General features: G+C 53.5%; 1 protein-coding gene across 1 annotated transcript; it reads right to left on the reverse strand.

Moving 5' to 3' along the window:
• Positions 1-11679: 11679 nt before the first annotated feature.
• On the reverse strand, positions 11680-12759 carry LOC144118826 (venom allergen 5-like). Its single transcript, XM_077651628.1, has one exon. The coding sequence runs from the start codon at positions 12691-12693 to the stop codon at positions 11704-11706; it is 990 nt and encodes a 329-aa protein (XP_077507754.1). The 5' UTR covers positions 12694-12759; the 3' UTR covers positions 11680-11703.
• Positions 12760-14398: the final 1639 nt, after the last annotated feature.

Raw genomic sequence — 14398 nt, forward strand, 5'->3', positions numbered from 1 at the left:
TGTTCACATGGTGCCGGGCGCCCGAGGGCAGATAGCCTGGCACCATCGACATGGCCCCGGTATACAGAAAAAGTACGACTAGAAAGAGACCTGCGGCAGGTCATCGGGCGAATCTCGGAGAGCGTGTCCCCTACTCGCACGCGAACAACGCGCCCACTCAGAAAGCCCCGAACATAGCGAAAAAGCGCCCGTTCAGTCCGGCCCCTTCAAGCGTCGCAAGGGTGGGTGCGTGGCTGACGTTATGGAATGCGCTCGACACGTCTAGCAGCAACAGGGCCACCTGCCTCGCCGCGACAGCGTGCTAGAGCGCGGCAACAAGGCCAGAGGTGGAACCGGCCGTGCACCGCGTCCCACGAAAACCCGTCTACCGCTCGTCAAACAAATACGCCTCCGCGGTACGCTCATTCAGACGCTGCAGCGCCATATACTCCAGAGCTTACCGCCGTAGATGTTAGCGCCACTGGGCGTTATCCGCTCAGCTCCGTGAGTGGCTGTCCTGACTTTTGGATGGGACAAACGACGGCCGTGTGCCATTCCTCAGGGAGGGCCCGCGTTCCCACTCCAAGGTGACCTGCTGCAGGAGGACCCTGCGTTGCTCCTCGTCCAAGTTGCGCAGCATCTGATAGGTCATCCCATCCGTACCTCTAGTCGAGCAACGCTTGCACCGATGGGGCGCGTGGTTGAGCTCTGCTGCGGTTAAAGGTGCGTCGCATGGACCTTCCGAAGGGGCGGGAGGGAGAGGTTGAAACCATTTATTCGATATACAGGAGACAGGAGGTATGCTTTAATCAGCCCGTAAGGGACCGGTCCTTACAAGCACTTGGTTGAGGTCCCTATCGGGGACCCTAGTGGCGGTGGCCGCCGCCCGGGCGCGCCCGACGAAGGCTTAATTGTTGGGCCTGTAAGCCGTGGTAGCCGAGCAGGGTCGCCTCCCAGTCCTCCCGGATTGCGTAGACGATAGGGAGAATAGCCGGGTTGGAGGGGCAGTCCCGCACACCTATCGCTGGCATCGCTTCTGGGGCTCGAAAGCGCAGCCGCGCTCGGCGCGAACTAGTCAGCAAACCTCTCAGCAAGTTGTTTTCCAGCAAGCTGTCTTCCTCCATCCACTGGCAGAGCGAGGTCCACTGCCAACGGTGCAGTTTGTTGGAGCGACACCGCGCTGCCGCGTCCGGCCGGTTGTATACAGTCCAGTCTGCTGGTCTGTCGGTCCGTCGTGTGTGCCGCTCGGCTCTATCTCGCTTGGCGCGCACGTCGAAGAGCTGGTTGTCGGGCGCGGGCTGCCCTGCTCGCACCTCTGCGCACCGTAATAATATTAATAATAATAATAATAATAATAATAATAATAATAATAATAATTGGTTTTTTGGGGAAAGGAAATGGCGCAGTATCTGTCTCATATATCGTTGGACACCTGAACCGCGCCGTAAGGGGTGGGATAAAGGAGGAGTGAAAGAAGAAAGGAAGAAGAGGTGCCGTAGTGGAGGGCTCCGGAATAATTTCGACCACCTGGGGATCTTTAACGAACACTGACATCGCACAGCACATGGGCGCCTTAGCGTTTTTTCCTCCATAAAAACGCAGCCGCCGCGGTAGGGTTCGAACCCGGGAACTCCGGATCAGTAGTCGAGCGCCCTAACCACTGAGCCACCGCGGCGGGTAGCGTCGTGTTGCCGCGAGCGCATGTCGGACCAGGCTGGAAGTCGGACCAGGCTGGAAGGAAAATGGCTGGGGTTCATTGTGGCTTGAACCTACTTATACGAGCGAAAGCATGATCTTTACTGCCTCAAATCATATGTCAAGATCAGAGTCAGGTACCCAATGGTCAAAGTCATATGATCACGTGGTCATACCACCATAACTTGGGCCATACACCCCGCAATTAAGTTCGGTTTGACCTTGTGAGGCATTAAAGGTCATTGTCTAATCCACATCGAAATCGCAAGTTGTAACCCGCGGAGTAGAGCTCCCGGTCTAAAATTCCGAAAGCTCGATCCCCAAAATTAAGAGCCGGCAAGGAAAGCCCCAAGGGCGAGCCTCTCCAGAACAGGGATAAGAAGAAAAAAAGGGTCCTATGCAGAATCCCCCGAATCTGAAAGTGCATGGCAAGAAAATTCCGAAGGATTGATCCCCAATACTGAGAGCCGGCAAGGAAAGCTCCAAGGGCGAGCCTCTTTAGAACAAGGACAAGAAAGAAAGAAGGGTCCTATGCAGAATCCCCCGAATCTGAAGGTGCATGGCAAGAAAATTCCGAAGGATTGATCCACAATACTGAGAGCCGACAAGGAAAGCCCCAAGGGCGAGCCTCTTTAGAACAGGGACAAGAAGGGTCCTATGCAGAATCCCCAAAATCTGAAGGTGCATGTCAAGAAAATTCCGAAGGATTGATCCACAATACTGAGAGCCGGCAAGGAAAGCCCCAAGGGCGAGCCTCTTTAGAACAAGGACAAGAAAGAAAGAAGGGTCCTATGCAGAATCCCCCGAATCTGAAGGTGCATGGCAAGAAAATTCCGAAGGATTGATCCACAATACTGAGAGCCGGCAAGGAAAGACCCAAGGGCGAGCCTCTTTAGAACAGGGACAAGAAAGAGAGAAGGGTCCTATGCAGAATCCCCCGAATCTGAAGGTGCATATGGCAAGAAAATTCCGAAGGATTGATTCACAATACAGAGAGCCGACAAGGAAAGCCCCAAGGGCGAGCCTCTTTAGAACAAGGACAAGAAAGAAGGGTCCTATGCAGAATCCCCCGAATCTGAAGGTGCATGGCAAGAAAATTCCGAAGGATTGATCCACAATACTGAGAGCCGGCACGGAAAGCTTCAAGGGCGAGCCTCTTTAGAACAGGGACAAGAAAGAAAGAAGGGTCCTATGCAGAATCCCCCGAATCTGAAGGTGCATGGCAAGAACATTCCGAAGGATTGATCCACAATACTGAGAGCCGGCAAGGAAAGCCCCACGGGCGAGCCTCTTTAGAACAGGGACAAGAAAGAAAGAAGGGTCCTATGCAGAATCCCCCGAATCTGAAGGTGCATATGGCAAGAAAATTCCGAAGGATTGATTCACAATACTGAGAGCCGACAAGGAAAGCCCCAAGGGCGAGCCTCTCCAGAACAGGGACAAGAAGGAAAGAAGGGTCCTATGCAGAATCCCCGAATTTGAAGGTGCATGGCAAGAAAATTCCGAAGGATTGATCCACAATACTGAGAGCCGGCAAGGAAAGCCCCACGGGCGAGCCTCTTTAGAACAGGGACAAGAAAGAAAGAAGAGTCCTATGCAGAATCCCCCGAATCTGAAGGTGCATATGGCAAGAAAATTCCGAAGGATTGACTCACAATACTGAGAGCCGACAAGGAAAGCCCCAAGGGCGAGCCTCTTTAGAACAGGGACAAGAAGGAAAGAAGGGTCCTATGCAGAATCCCCGAATCTGAAGGTGCATGGCAAGAAAATTCCGAAGGATTGATCCACAATACTGAGAGCCGACAAGGAAAGCCCCAAGGGCGAGCCTCTTTAGAACAGGGACAAGAAAGAAAGAAGGGTCCTATGCAGAATCCCCCGAATCTGAAGGTGCATGGCAAGAAAATTCCGAAGGATTGATCCACAATACTGAGAGCCGGCAAGGAAAGCCCCAAGGGCGAGCCTCTTTAGAACAGGGACAAGAAAGAGAGAAGGGTCCTATGCAGAATCCCCCGAATCTGAAGGTGCATATGGCAAGAAAATTCCGAAGGATTGATTCACAATACAGAGAGCCGACAAGGAAAGCCCCAAGGGCGAGCCTCTTTAGAACAAGGACAAGAAAGAAGGGTCCTATGCAGAATCCCCCGAATCTGAAGGTGCATGGCAAGAAAATTCCGAAGGATTGATCCACAATACTGAGAGCCGGCACGGAAAGCCCCAAGGGCGAGCCTCTTTAGAACAGGGACAAGAAAGAAAGAAGGGTCCTATGCAGAATCCCCCGAATCTGAAGGTGCATGGCAAGAACATTCCGAAGGATTGATCCACAATACTGAGAGCCGGCAAGGAAAGCCCCACGGGCGAGCCTCTTTAGAACAGGGACAAGAAAGAAAGAAGGGTCCTATGCAGAATCCCCCGAATCTGAAGGTGCATATGGCAAGAAAATTCCGAAGGATTGATTCACAATACTGAGAGCCGACAAGGAAAGCCCCAAGGGCGAGCCTCTCCAGAACAGGGACAAGAAGGAAAGAAGGGTCCTATGCAGAATCCCCGAATTTGAAGGTGCATGGCAAGAAAATTCCGAAGGATTGATCCACAATACTGAGAGCCGGCAAGGAAAGCCCCACGGGCGAGCCTCTTTAGAACAGGGACAAGAAAGAAAGAAGGGTCCTATGCAGAATCCCCCGAATCTGAAGGTGCATATGGCAAGAAAATTCCGAAGGATTGACTCACAATACTGAGAGCCGACAAGGAAAGCCCCAAGGGCGAGCCTCTTTAGAACAGGGACAAGAAGGAAAGAAGGGTCCTATGCAGAATCCCCGAATCTGAAGGTGCATGGCAAGAAAATTCCGAAGGATTGATCCACAATACTGAGAGCCGACAAGGAAAGCCCCAAGGGCGAGCCTCTCCAGAACAGGGACAAGAAGGAAAGAAGGGTCCTATGCCGAATCCCCCGAATCTGAAGGTGCATGGCAAGAAAATTCCGAAGGATTGATCCGCAATACTGATAGCTGGCAAGGAAAGCCCCAAGGGCGAGCCTCTCCAGTACAGGGACAAGAAGGAAAGAAGGATCCTATGCCGAACTCCCTGATGTCAAGGTGCATGGCAAGAAAATTCCGAAGGATTGATCCACAATACTGAGAGCCGGCAAGGAGAGCCCCAAGGGCGAGCCACTCCAGAACAGGGACAGGAAGGGAAGGGTCCTATGCAGAACCCCCCAAATCTCAAGGTGCATGGCAAGAAAATTCCGAAGGATTCACAATACTGAGAGCCGGCAAGGAAAGCCCCAAGGGCGAGCCTCTAGAGAACAGGGACAAGAAGGAAAGAAGGGTCCTATGCAGAATCTCCTCGAATCTGAGGATCTGTCACATGTGATCTCCTGCTGAAAACGCTTCAATAATCATCGCAAGACACTTTTAAGTGCTTTAGGACTCCCACAGGACGCCCCCGGGCTCATCGAGCATGTCCTTGGACCCTGGAGGAACGCGGCTTCGAGTGTGCGTGGGACAAAAGCGTTTTTAGTGGTTTTAAGAGACACGGCTTTGATAGACATTCTTTGACAATTTTGTGCGTGCATGTGTGTTTGTGAGTGCGCTTGATTTTACCATTCACCCTTTCTTTTTCTCTTTTCTTTTCACCATCCTCTTCTCTACCCTTCTCTTCTTTCACCTTCATCTTGAGTAGCATACCAGGCCGACAACCAGGCAGACATCTCCTATTCCATTAAAGTTCTTTTCCTTCCTTCCTTCCCCCGAATCTGATGGTGCATGGCAAGTAAATTCCGAAGGATTCATCCACAATACTGAGAGCCGGCAAGGAAAGCCCTAAGGGCAAGCCTCTTTAGAACAGGGACAAGAAAGAAAGAAGGGTCTGATGCGGAATCAACCTGAATCTGTAGGAGCATGGCAAGAAAAATTACAGGATTGAACTATCACGTCGACCGGCTTCATCGCGCACCAGACAGCGTCTCGCTGCTGTAGCGCATGCACTCCCACCCGCGCTCACGAATGAAAGCGGCGCTGCTCGAGTACGAGCAATTGACTCAAGGCCCACCCACCTACGGCTCCTGCGCGCCCTGGCCTGCTGCATCGGAGGTACAGCGAGAGAGCGTCTGCATCGCTTGAAAGCGGAGCACATCCCTCTGTGCAGTGCAGCAGCTGTCCAGAGCCGTCATACACGAGGAGTTCCACGACCATCTCCTCGTGTACTACCACGGCTCAGCCAGTGGCCCTCGAAAGCTGCTCCCTTGCAGCGGAGGCTACCATCCCCGCCCTGCGCCTGCACAGCCAACAACACAACCTTCTTAGGCTCCTCCACCACGGCGGAGTTGATGGGGCTCCTGCTCGGGCTGGACCTGCCGCTCACCCTCGTCCCTCCGCCGCCCAGGAGTACTGTGGTCTGCTGTGCGACTCCCGCGCCGCCCTCAGCCACCTACAATCCAATGGCCGCGGTACCCCACTAGTACGCGATATACCCTCGCGCATCAAGCGCCACGTGCAGAGCGGATGCGCCGTGCGTGCACAGTCCGCCGTGCACTGCGGCGTCGTCGGCAACGAAGAAGCTGACGACCTCGCGACCGCTGCACACCAACTACCTGCCAGCGATCTGCCCCTCGCGCTTGAGGACGCGCGTGTGGCCATCCAGGACCAACTGCGAAAGCAGCACCGCGACCCACGCATCGCAGGAAGTGAGCGCATCGACAGCAACTCCGGCTGTCGCGCACTTACGCTGTCGCAACGTGCGATGATCCTCCACGCGTGCATTGGCTGCGTGTGGCCCGGAGAACGACGGGAGCGTCACGGAATCGCGACGACTGATGTGTGTCACGGATGCGGTGCAGTGGAAACATTGGAGCACCTGCTCCTTCACTATTCCGCGTTCGTCGATGCTCCTCGCGATATGCTTGCGGCGTATAGGGCACTGGGCATACTGGCAGACTCCCTCAAGACGCTATTGTGGACACAGGGCAGTGCGCGCACCCGTGAGCGAACCTTAATTTGCTGAGCCTCTGTGCATTCCTCGAACCGACGGGCTTGATGTCCCGTCTGTTCTCCGCCAGGTAGTTACACGCAGTGACGAACGCTTCGCGAGGGCTACCTTGGACGATAACTGGACGCCCCACTCCAGTTGTAGTCAACATAGTGCTGGGCGCGAGTGTTTTTATAATATTAAGAATAATAATAATAATTAGCTTTTGGGGAAAGGAAATGATGCAGTATCTGTTTCATATATCGTTGGACACCTGAACCGCGCCGTAAGGGAAGATATAAAGGAGGCAGTGAAAGAAAGGAAGAACGAGGTGCCGCAGTGAAGGACTCCGGAAAAATTTCGACCACCTGGTGGTCTTTGACGTGCACTGATATCGCGCAGCACACGGTGTCTGTGCACGTTAAAGAACAGACGGTATGTCAAGCCCGTCGGTTTGAGGAATGCACAGAGGCTCAGCAAGGTTCGCTCACGGGTGCGCGCACTGCCCTGCGGCCACAATAGCGTCTTGATGGTGTATCCATCATGAACTAATCACGCGCGCATTCTGTACCCGTTTCATATTGTGTAAATAGTTTGTGTATATTATCTCCCCCCTAACCTCTGTTTCTTCCTGTCCCCTCACCTCATTCATTTCATTTCTCCATTCTGCCTGCTATCCTTTCTCCATTCTGCCTGCTATCCTTTATTTCCGTTGCCCAAGCTCAGGTGCTTCAGTATTGATGGCAGATGCCTGGGCTAGCAAAAATATTGTCCTTTTTTATTGTTATTTTAATAAAACCACTTACTACTAGTCGTCTGCTTAAGAGCACAAATGCGAAATCGTTTCCCTGCCCTCTTCCTCCCTTCATTTTCCATTTTCAATTATTTTCTGTAGTTTCTCTTTTTTGTTTTGTTAATTTTTATTTTATGGTTTATTAATTTCATTACATATACGTTGCTTAAGAACTGTTGCTTAATCCACTTTTCCATTTTTGTTTTATTTAGCACACCAGTTATGGTTGACAGTTAGTGGGGACAACTTCAGTCTAGAACTTCCACGCCGCTCATGAGCCAAGAGAGGCTTTCGGCTTAAGTCCTCGCCGTACGCGGCTGCAGCATTCACTTTTATGCGGAAGCGGCTCCACTTGGTGACGGCTCCACTTGGTGCACTTAGCACTGGACTCGATTAGGATAGAGTAGGGATCTGCGAAATATGAAAATGAAAATTGGTTTTCAGGAAAGGAAGTGCCGCAGTAGCTATCTCACATATCTCGGTAGGCACGTGAACCGCGCCGTAAGGGAAGAATTAAAGGAGGGAGTGAGAAAGAAAGGGAGTGCCGCAGTAGCTATCTCACATATCTCGGTAGACACCTTAACCGCGCCGTAAGGGAAGGGATAAAGGAGGGAGTGAGGGAAACAAAGAGGTATCGTAGTGGAGGTCCCCGAGAAATTTCGACCACCAGGGGATCTTTAACTTGCAATGACATGGCACAGCACACGGGCGCTTTTTTTGCGAAATTTTGAAGTACTAGTTGTGGTTTATTAAAAAAATAATAAAAAGGAAGGATAAGATCTTTGCTAAACCCGGCATCTGCCACCGATACTACAGCACCTGAGCTGGGACAGCGGAAATAAAGGATAGCAAGGAGAATGAAGAAATGAAATGAAAAGAGGTGAGGGGTCACGAAGAGAGGATAGGGGGAGAAGTAATATACACAAACTATTTACACAATGAGAAAGGTGTACAGGTTGCGCGCGTGATTATTTAGTGATGAAGCAATAAATAAAAATTGGAGGACACTTAAGCTTCGTCTTTAAGAGTGAGACGCGACAGCGTGCTGCAGCGCTGCCAAGGAGTCTACAGAACGCCAACGCCCATTCGGCGCAACGCGCGGCCCGTTGGACAATTTAAGGAAAGGACGCCTGTCTCACATATATCGGCGGACACCCGAACTGCGCCGTAAGGGAGAAGGAAATTGAAATAAAAATAAAGGAAAGGAAATGACGCCTGTCTCACAATTCTCGCTGGACACCCGTACCGCGCCGTAAGGGAAGGAAAAACCTTTCCCTTACGGCGCGGTTCAGGTGTCCGCCGAGATGCGCCATTTTTCGCTCACGGCCAAAGACTCCGACAAGACCGGCTTTTCTGCGACACACGCTTTTTAACGCTGTCGCGTTAAAACACACGCGTACAACATATGTTGACTACAGCTCGAGTGGGGCGTCCAGTTAAAGGTAGAGCTCGCGGAACGTTCGGTCACCGCGAGAAACTACCTGACGCAGAACAGACAGGACATCAAGCCCGTCTGTTTGAGAAATGCACCCAGGCTCAGCAAGGTTCGTTCACGGGTGTGCGCACTGTCCTGCGGCCACAATAGCGTCTTGAGGGAGTCTGGTACTATGCCCAGCGCCTTATAGGCCGCAAGCATATGGCGACGAGCATCGGCGAACGCGGCACAGCGAAGGCGCAGCTAGGTGTTCTAGTGTTTCCACTGCACTGCATCCGTCACGCACATCACTCGTGGCGATTCCGTGACGCACCCGTCGTTCCCCGGGCCACACGCAGCCAATGCGCGCGCGGAGGATCATCGCGCGTTGCGACCGCGTAAGTGCGTGGCAGCCGGTGAAGCTTTCGATGCGCTCCCCTCCTGCGATGCGTGGGTCGGGGTGCTGCTTTCGAAGATGGTCCTGGATGACCGCACGCACGTCCTCCAGCGGGAGGGGCAGGTCACTTGGAGGTAGTTGACGGACACCAACGCCACGCACCTGAAAGCAAGATTGAAAGCGCGTTTCCTGTCCTTCCGTGAACTTGGCATGAGGGCTATGTGCAAAGCACAGCCAGAGGGGGGAGGGGGGGGGGGGCTGCAGTTTAACACGAGGCGTGATCAGCTGCGACGATAGCGCAGTGTTCTCGTACAGTGGCCGGCGAAGCTGATCTGTTCGCGCCGCAGCTGATTGGAAACCGAGTCGCGGCAAAAAGTGGTTTTCAGGTAAAGGAAATGGCGCAGTATCTGTCTCACATATCGGCGGACGCCTGAACCGCACCGTACGAGAGGAGGAGGAGGAACAAACATTTTATTGAAATATCAGACTGGGGTTCTTGCGGTCGAAGTCCCTATTCCAGGGCCCCACTGGCTCTAGCGGCTCGTTTGGTTTGATCCAAGGTTTCCTGCTGGCTTCCCAGGTCCTGCCGGGTGAGTCGCGCCTCCCACAACCTTTTAAGTTCGTTGCGTGTGACGAGGGGTGAGTTTCCCTCTGCTGGTCTTTGCAATGCCAAGTGATGTGTTTGAGGGTTGGTGTGTCGCCGCAACAAAGGACAGCAATCATCGTATTGGGACGGGTGTATTTTGCTGAGTGTGTGTATGTTGGGATATGTGTTGGTTTGTAGGCGTCTCCAGTCCCTGGATTGCCAACGTGTGAGTTTAGGGCGGGGTGGCGCCATTGTCTGCCTGGCGCGTCTTTGGCTGTCGAGGATATTTTGCGGCAGCGTAGGTGTGAGGTATTCCCCCGGGTCGATGTGTCCGCTGCTCGAAAAATTAGTCCTCGAGCCAGGCGGTCCGCCCGTTCGTTTCCCTGCACACCTTCTTGAGCGGGGCGCCATGTGATGATGTGATCTTCTCGAAGGTTGGTTTCTAGTGTCCCTAGGACGCTCCGAGGGAGGACGCCCCTGAGAAACAGTCGGCAAGCGTCTTGCGAATCCATGAAAACAAGTGCAGATTGCCTCTTGCCCTCTGCCGCTCGTATGGCTAGTGCTATGGCTGCCGCTTCGGCCGCGGCCGTGCTCTTGGTGCGGATCGTAGCCGACGTGATTGCTTGGTTCCCTCTAGTGACGACCGCAGCAAATGCTCTCAGCCTCAAGGGGTACGGAGTTGCGTCTGTGTAGTGAGTGTTTGGACCGTTGCATAACCGTTGGAGTGCCACCGCTGTCGCTCGTCTGCGGCCGGCGTTAAACATGGGGTGCATGTTCTAGGGTACTGGGCCCACGTGTATGCGTTCCTGTTTTGTCTGGGTACTTGGTGCATCTCCTCCCCGCAGAACTGGGGTGCTAAGGGGTAGTGAAGTCTCTGTAGTAAAGATCTACCTTGGGTTGTCGAGCTGAGTCTCTCTCTCTGTGCGATCAAGTAAGGGAAAGGATAAAGAAAAGGATAAAGTAAAGGGATCCGTAAGGCAAGGGATAAAGGAGGGAGTGAAAGAAGAAAGGAAGAAAGAGGTGCCGTAGTGGAGGGCTCCGGAATAATTTCGAACACCTGGGGATCTTTAAAATGCACTGACATCGCACAGCACACGGGGGCCTTAGCGTATCGCCTCCATCGAAACGCAGCCACCGCGGTCGCGTTCGAACCAGGGAACTCCGGATCAGTAGCCCAGCGCCTTAACCACTGAGCTACCGCGGCTGTCCAGTCGCGGCAATATGTATTATTTAAGCGGCGTAATATGCAGAGGCGCGCCACTGCACATAACGATGCACCTCCAGGTGTTGCACTTCGGGTTCCTTATGTACGAGTCACGCAGTTAAAGAGAAACTTTACACTTATACCTAGAAGCTAAAAAATTGGTGGTGGTTTAGTTCTGGTTAAACCTGGAGTGACGCGATAGCTACAGCTGGCCGAGTGGAACTTTCTCAATTGAATTGCAAAGTCAGGCTTTCGCTGCTCCGTTTCGCTGGGCGTTCCTTTATTTTCGTCTTCGTCCCACTTGACACGGCGCATGCGCACAGCTGTGGCAGCTCGGTTTCGCCGTCGCACTGCGCCGCCGGCAGCAGCAGCTGCTCTGCACCACGTGGCTGGTCACGGGACCAACCACGTGACAAACCATGTGATCAGCAACGGTGCCGCGCCGCCGGCAGCTGCTCCGCACCACGTGACCAACCACGTGACAGCGTGGTGGCGCAGCCACAGGCTGGCGGCGCCGCCACGCTGAAGGCTGAAATGCTACCGTAATGCAGCTATAGCTACAAAACTGACCACATGACATAGCACCGGTACGTCGGGACGCAGCAAGAAGGAAATGCGAGACACCCGGACTAAGCCACTGGGCCTTCCATTTAATTTAATGCTGCCCGCCACCTCAAAACAGAAGCGCTCGAAGCGCCGCAGACACAGCCGCGCCCCAAGTCACGGCGCAAGGCAGCCGAACAATGGCTGGCCTGTCAGCGCCGTTTCTTCGGGCTGACGTGGGGCGACCTTCATCGGGCGGCTTGGGTTCCTTGTGAAGTGCGTCCGGTGCGGGTTCTTCAGATGCCTCTTGAGATTCTCGCGCTCCTTTACCCAATTCGCACAGCCCGGTTTTCTTGTTGCACGCGGTTCCCTTTGGACAAGAGGAGCAAATCGTGTCGTCGTCCCCTGGCAGGTAGAGGGGCGTTGTCAAGACGTTGCCGCCGGGGCCGTAGTTGCACACGTACAGCTGCAGGTACGGCAACTCGGCCTTTGGGTCGATGGTGTAGTCAGTGGCGCCGCAGCCCACGTACTGCGTAGCGGCCCACACCATCTGTGAGAAGTGCTCCGAGTGCGCATGGCATTCAGGCTTGTACTCCATAATATGATCAGTTGGGTAATAACGAATCTCGCTGTACCACGTAAATATCATGCCGCTCCAATTGCGGCCAGTGAAGGAAACGTTGCTCAAACGAACAGCCTGGTTCTCGCCGGTGAAATTAAACTTGGTCGTAAAGCGTTTCAGGTAGTCGTTGGTGTCAATGCTTCCATGGGCGTCGGTGCACTGGTCGGCCCTCGCCTGAGCCACGGAGGCCAGCTCGTTGTCCCAGATGAGCTTCAGCATGTTCCTGGCAGGCGCGTAGCGGTTTCCCCGTTGTTTCCAGGTGGCGTTCTGCTCGCCCCTGGCCACAACACCCCTCCAGTGGTTGTGATGGAAGAGTACCGCAAAGCGCTCACCGCGTGAGAGGCCACTCTTCGTCTTCTTGCAGTTCTGGTTGGGCGGCCTGCAAGCGATGTGGTTAGGCTCCCGCCTCCGGTATTCTTCCTTGCACTCCTGGACGCTCGGCCCGAAACACGATGACAGGCATAAGACGGCAGTGAGCAGGAACGTCGGAGCTTGCATGTTGGTCGTTCCTCGCTCGGGAGAATCAACTGGGGAAGAACAGGCCGTATGCAATGGCTGACAATCGCTTCGTTCTTCTTACGCACATGCGCGTGGCATCGCGGGGGGCTAGTGTATGGCAAAATTACTATATTAGAAAAGCCAGCGGCTGAGACACCAATTTTTGCATACATATACCTTTTTCGTATTTGGAGTGATCCACTGGGAAATGGTACCCATCAGTGATAGTAGTAGTAAGTGGTTTTATTAAAATAATAATAAAAAGGAAGGAAAACATTTTTGCTAGCCCCCGCATCGGCCATCGATACTGAAGCACCTGAGCTGGGGCAGCGGAAATAAAGGATAGCAGGAAGAATGGAGAAATGCAATAAAAGAAGTGAGGGGACAAAAAGAGAGGATAGGGGGAGAGCTAATATACACAAACTATTTACACAATAAGAAATGTGTACAGGTTGTACGCGTGATTAGTTCATGAAGGAGCATACGCATCAGTCACGACGTGGAATTCACATGTGAGAGGTGAATAATTTGACGATGCTATGCGGATTTTATGGAGCAAGGGCACCTAAGGCCAACAATTTTTTCTCGCGCCGTTTCTGTAGTGCGCAGGGGTGACGCTAGCTGCCCTTAGTTATTGAGTGATATTAACAACAATCAAGAGGTGGCGCAACGATTCTATTTACATATATCCTTGCACGCTTGAATAAAGTGATCCTTTAAATCTTTCCTCTCGCATCTTCCAGCTCTCCGCTGTCTGCACGTGCAGCGATTGCGGCTCAGCGCGAGCCCGTGCACTTTCCTTTGCATCCTTCTTTGAGTCGCAACAACAACAATAAAGTGATTCTCGCGTAGCATGAGCTATGGGATTTAATCCCCCGGTCGCGCGCCGGGCAACATGAGAGAGAGAGAAAAAAACTTTATTGTTGGAGAGAAGTCGCGGCACGCCCCTGGGTCTCTGCACGACCCCACTGCACTCAAGTGTTTATGTTCCTAAGGTCCATAACACTGGCAGCCCGGCCGGTGGCGATTGTCTGCACGACCGGGTCCTCCGAGCGCAGCAGGGTTTCCCAGTCCTCCCATGTCTTGAGGTCCTCTAGGCCGCGCGGGGGAGGGTCAGCCGAGATGAGGGAGAGGATGTGGAGGGAAGAGGCGAAGGGTTCTGGGCACAAGGTGCAGGCAGGAGTGGGGAAGGAGGGGTGATAGTGGGCTAGGGTCAGGGGTGAGGGGAGTGTGTGTGTGTATTTTGCGCCAGTGTTGCGTGTTTGTTATCTAGGGAGGGGCGGGGGGTAGAGCTGGCGCGAGGCTCTGTAGGTCTGCGTCACCTCGCTGAAGGAGTGCATTCGCTCCCTCGCGAATCCCCGATCCGAGGCCACCTGAACCCGGTTTAAAGAACCTCGGGCTAAAAGGTTGGCGGCCTCGTTTCCGGGATTCCCGGAGTGCGCAGGCACCCATATAAGCTCTACATGGCGGGGTGGGGGTGCATCGGGCGAGCCCAGTATGCCAAAGCAGGGACGTGGGCTCGGCCTCGCACAAAATTTAGAATTGCAGTTTTCGAGTCTGTTAAAATGTACGGGGCTTCCGTGCGGGTGATGGCAATTTAGATGGCGGCTTCCTCTGCAGCCTCTGGGGTGGTGTCAGGGGGGAGAGGTAGTGTGAGGAGGGCGGATGAAGAGGAGTCCACCACGGCTGCGGTTGCTTCGTCACC

Source organism: Amblyomma americanum, chromosome 2 (assembly GCF_052857255.1).
Source record: "Amblyomma americanum isolate KBUSLIRL-KWMA chromosome 2, ASM5285725v1, whole genome shotgun sequence".
In the NCBI taxonomy this organism is placed as follows: Eukaryota; Metazoa; Arthropoda; class Arachnida; order Ixodida; family Ixodidae; genus Amblyomma; species Amblyomma americanum.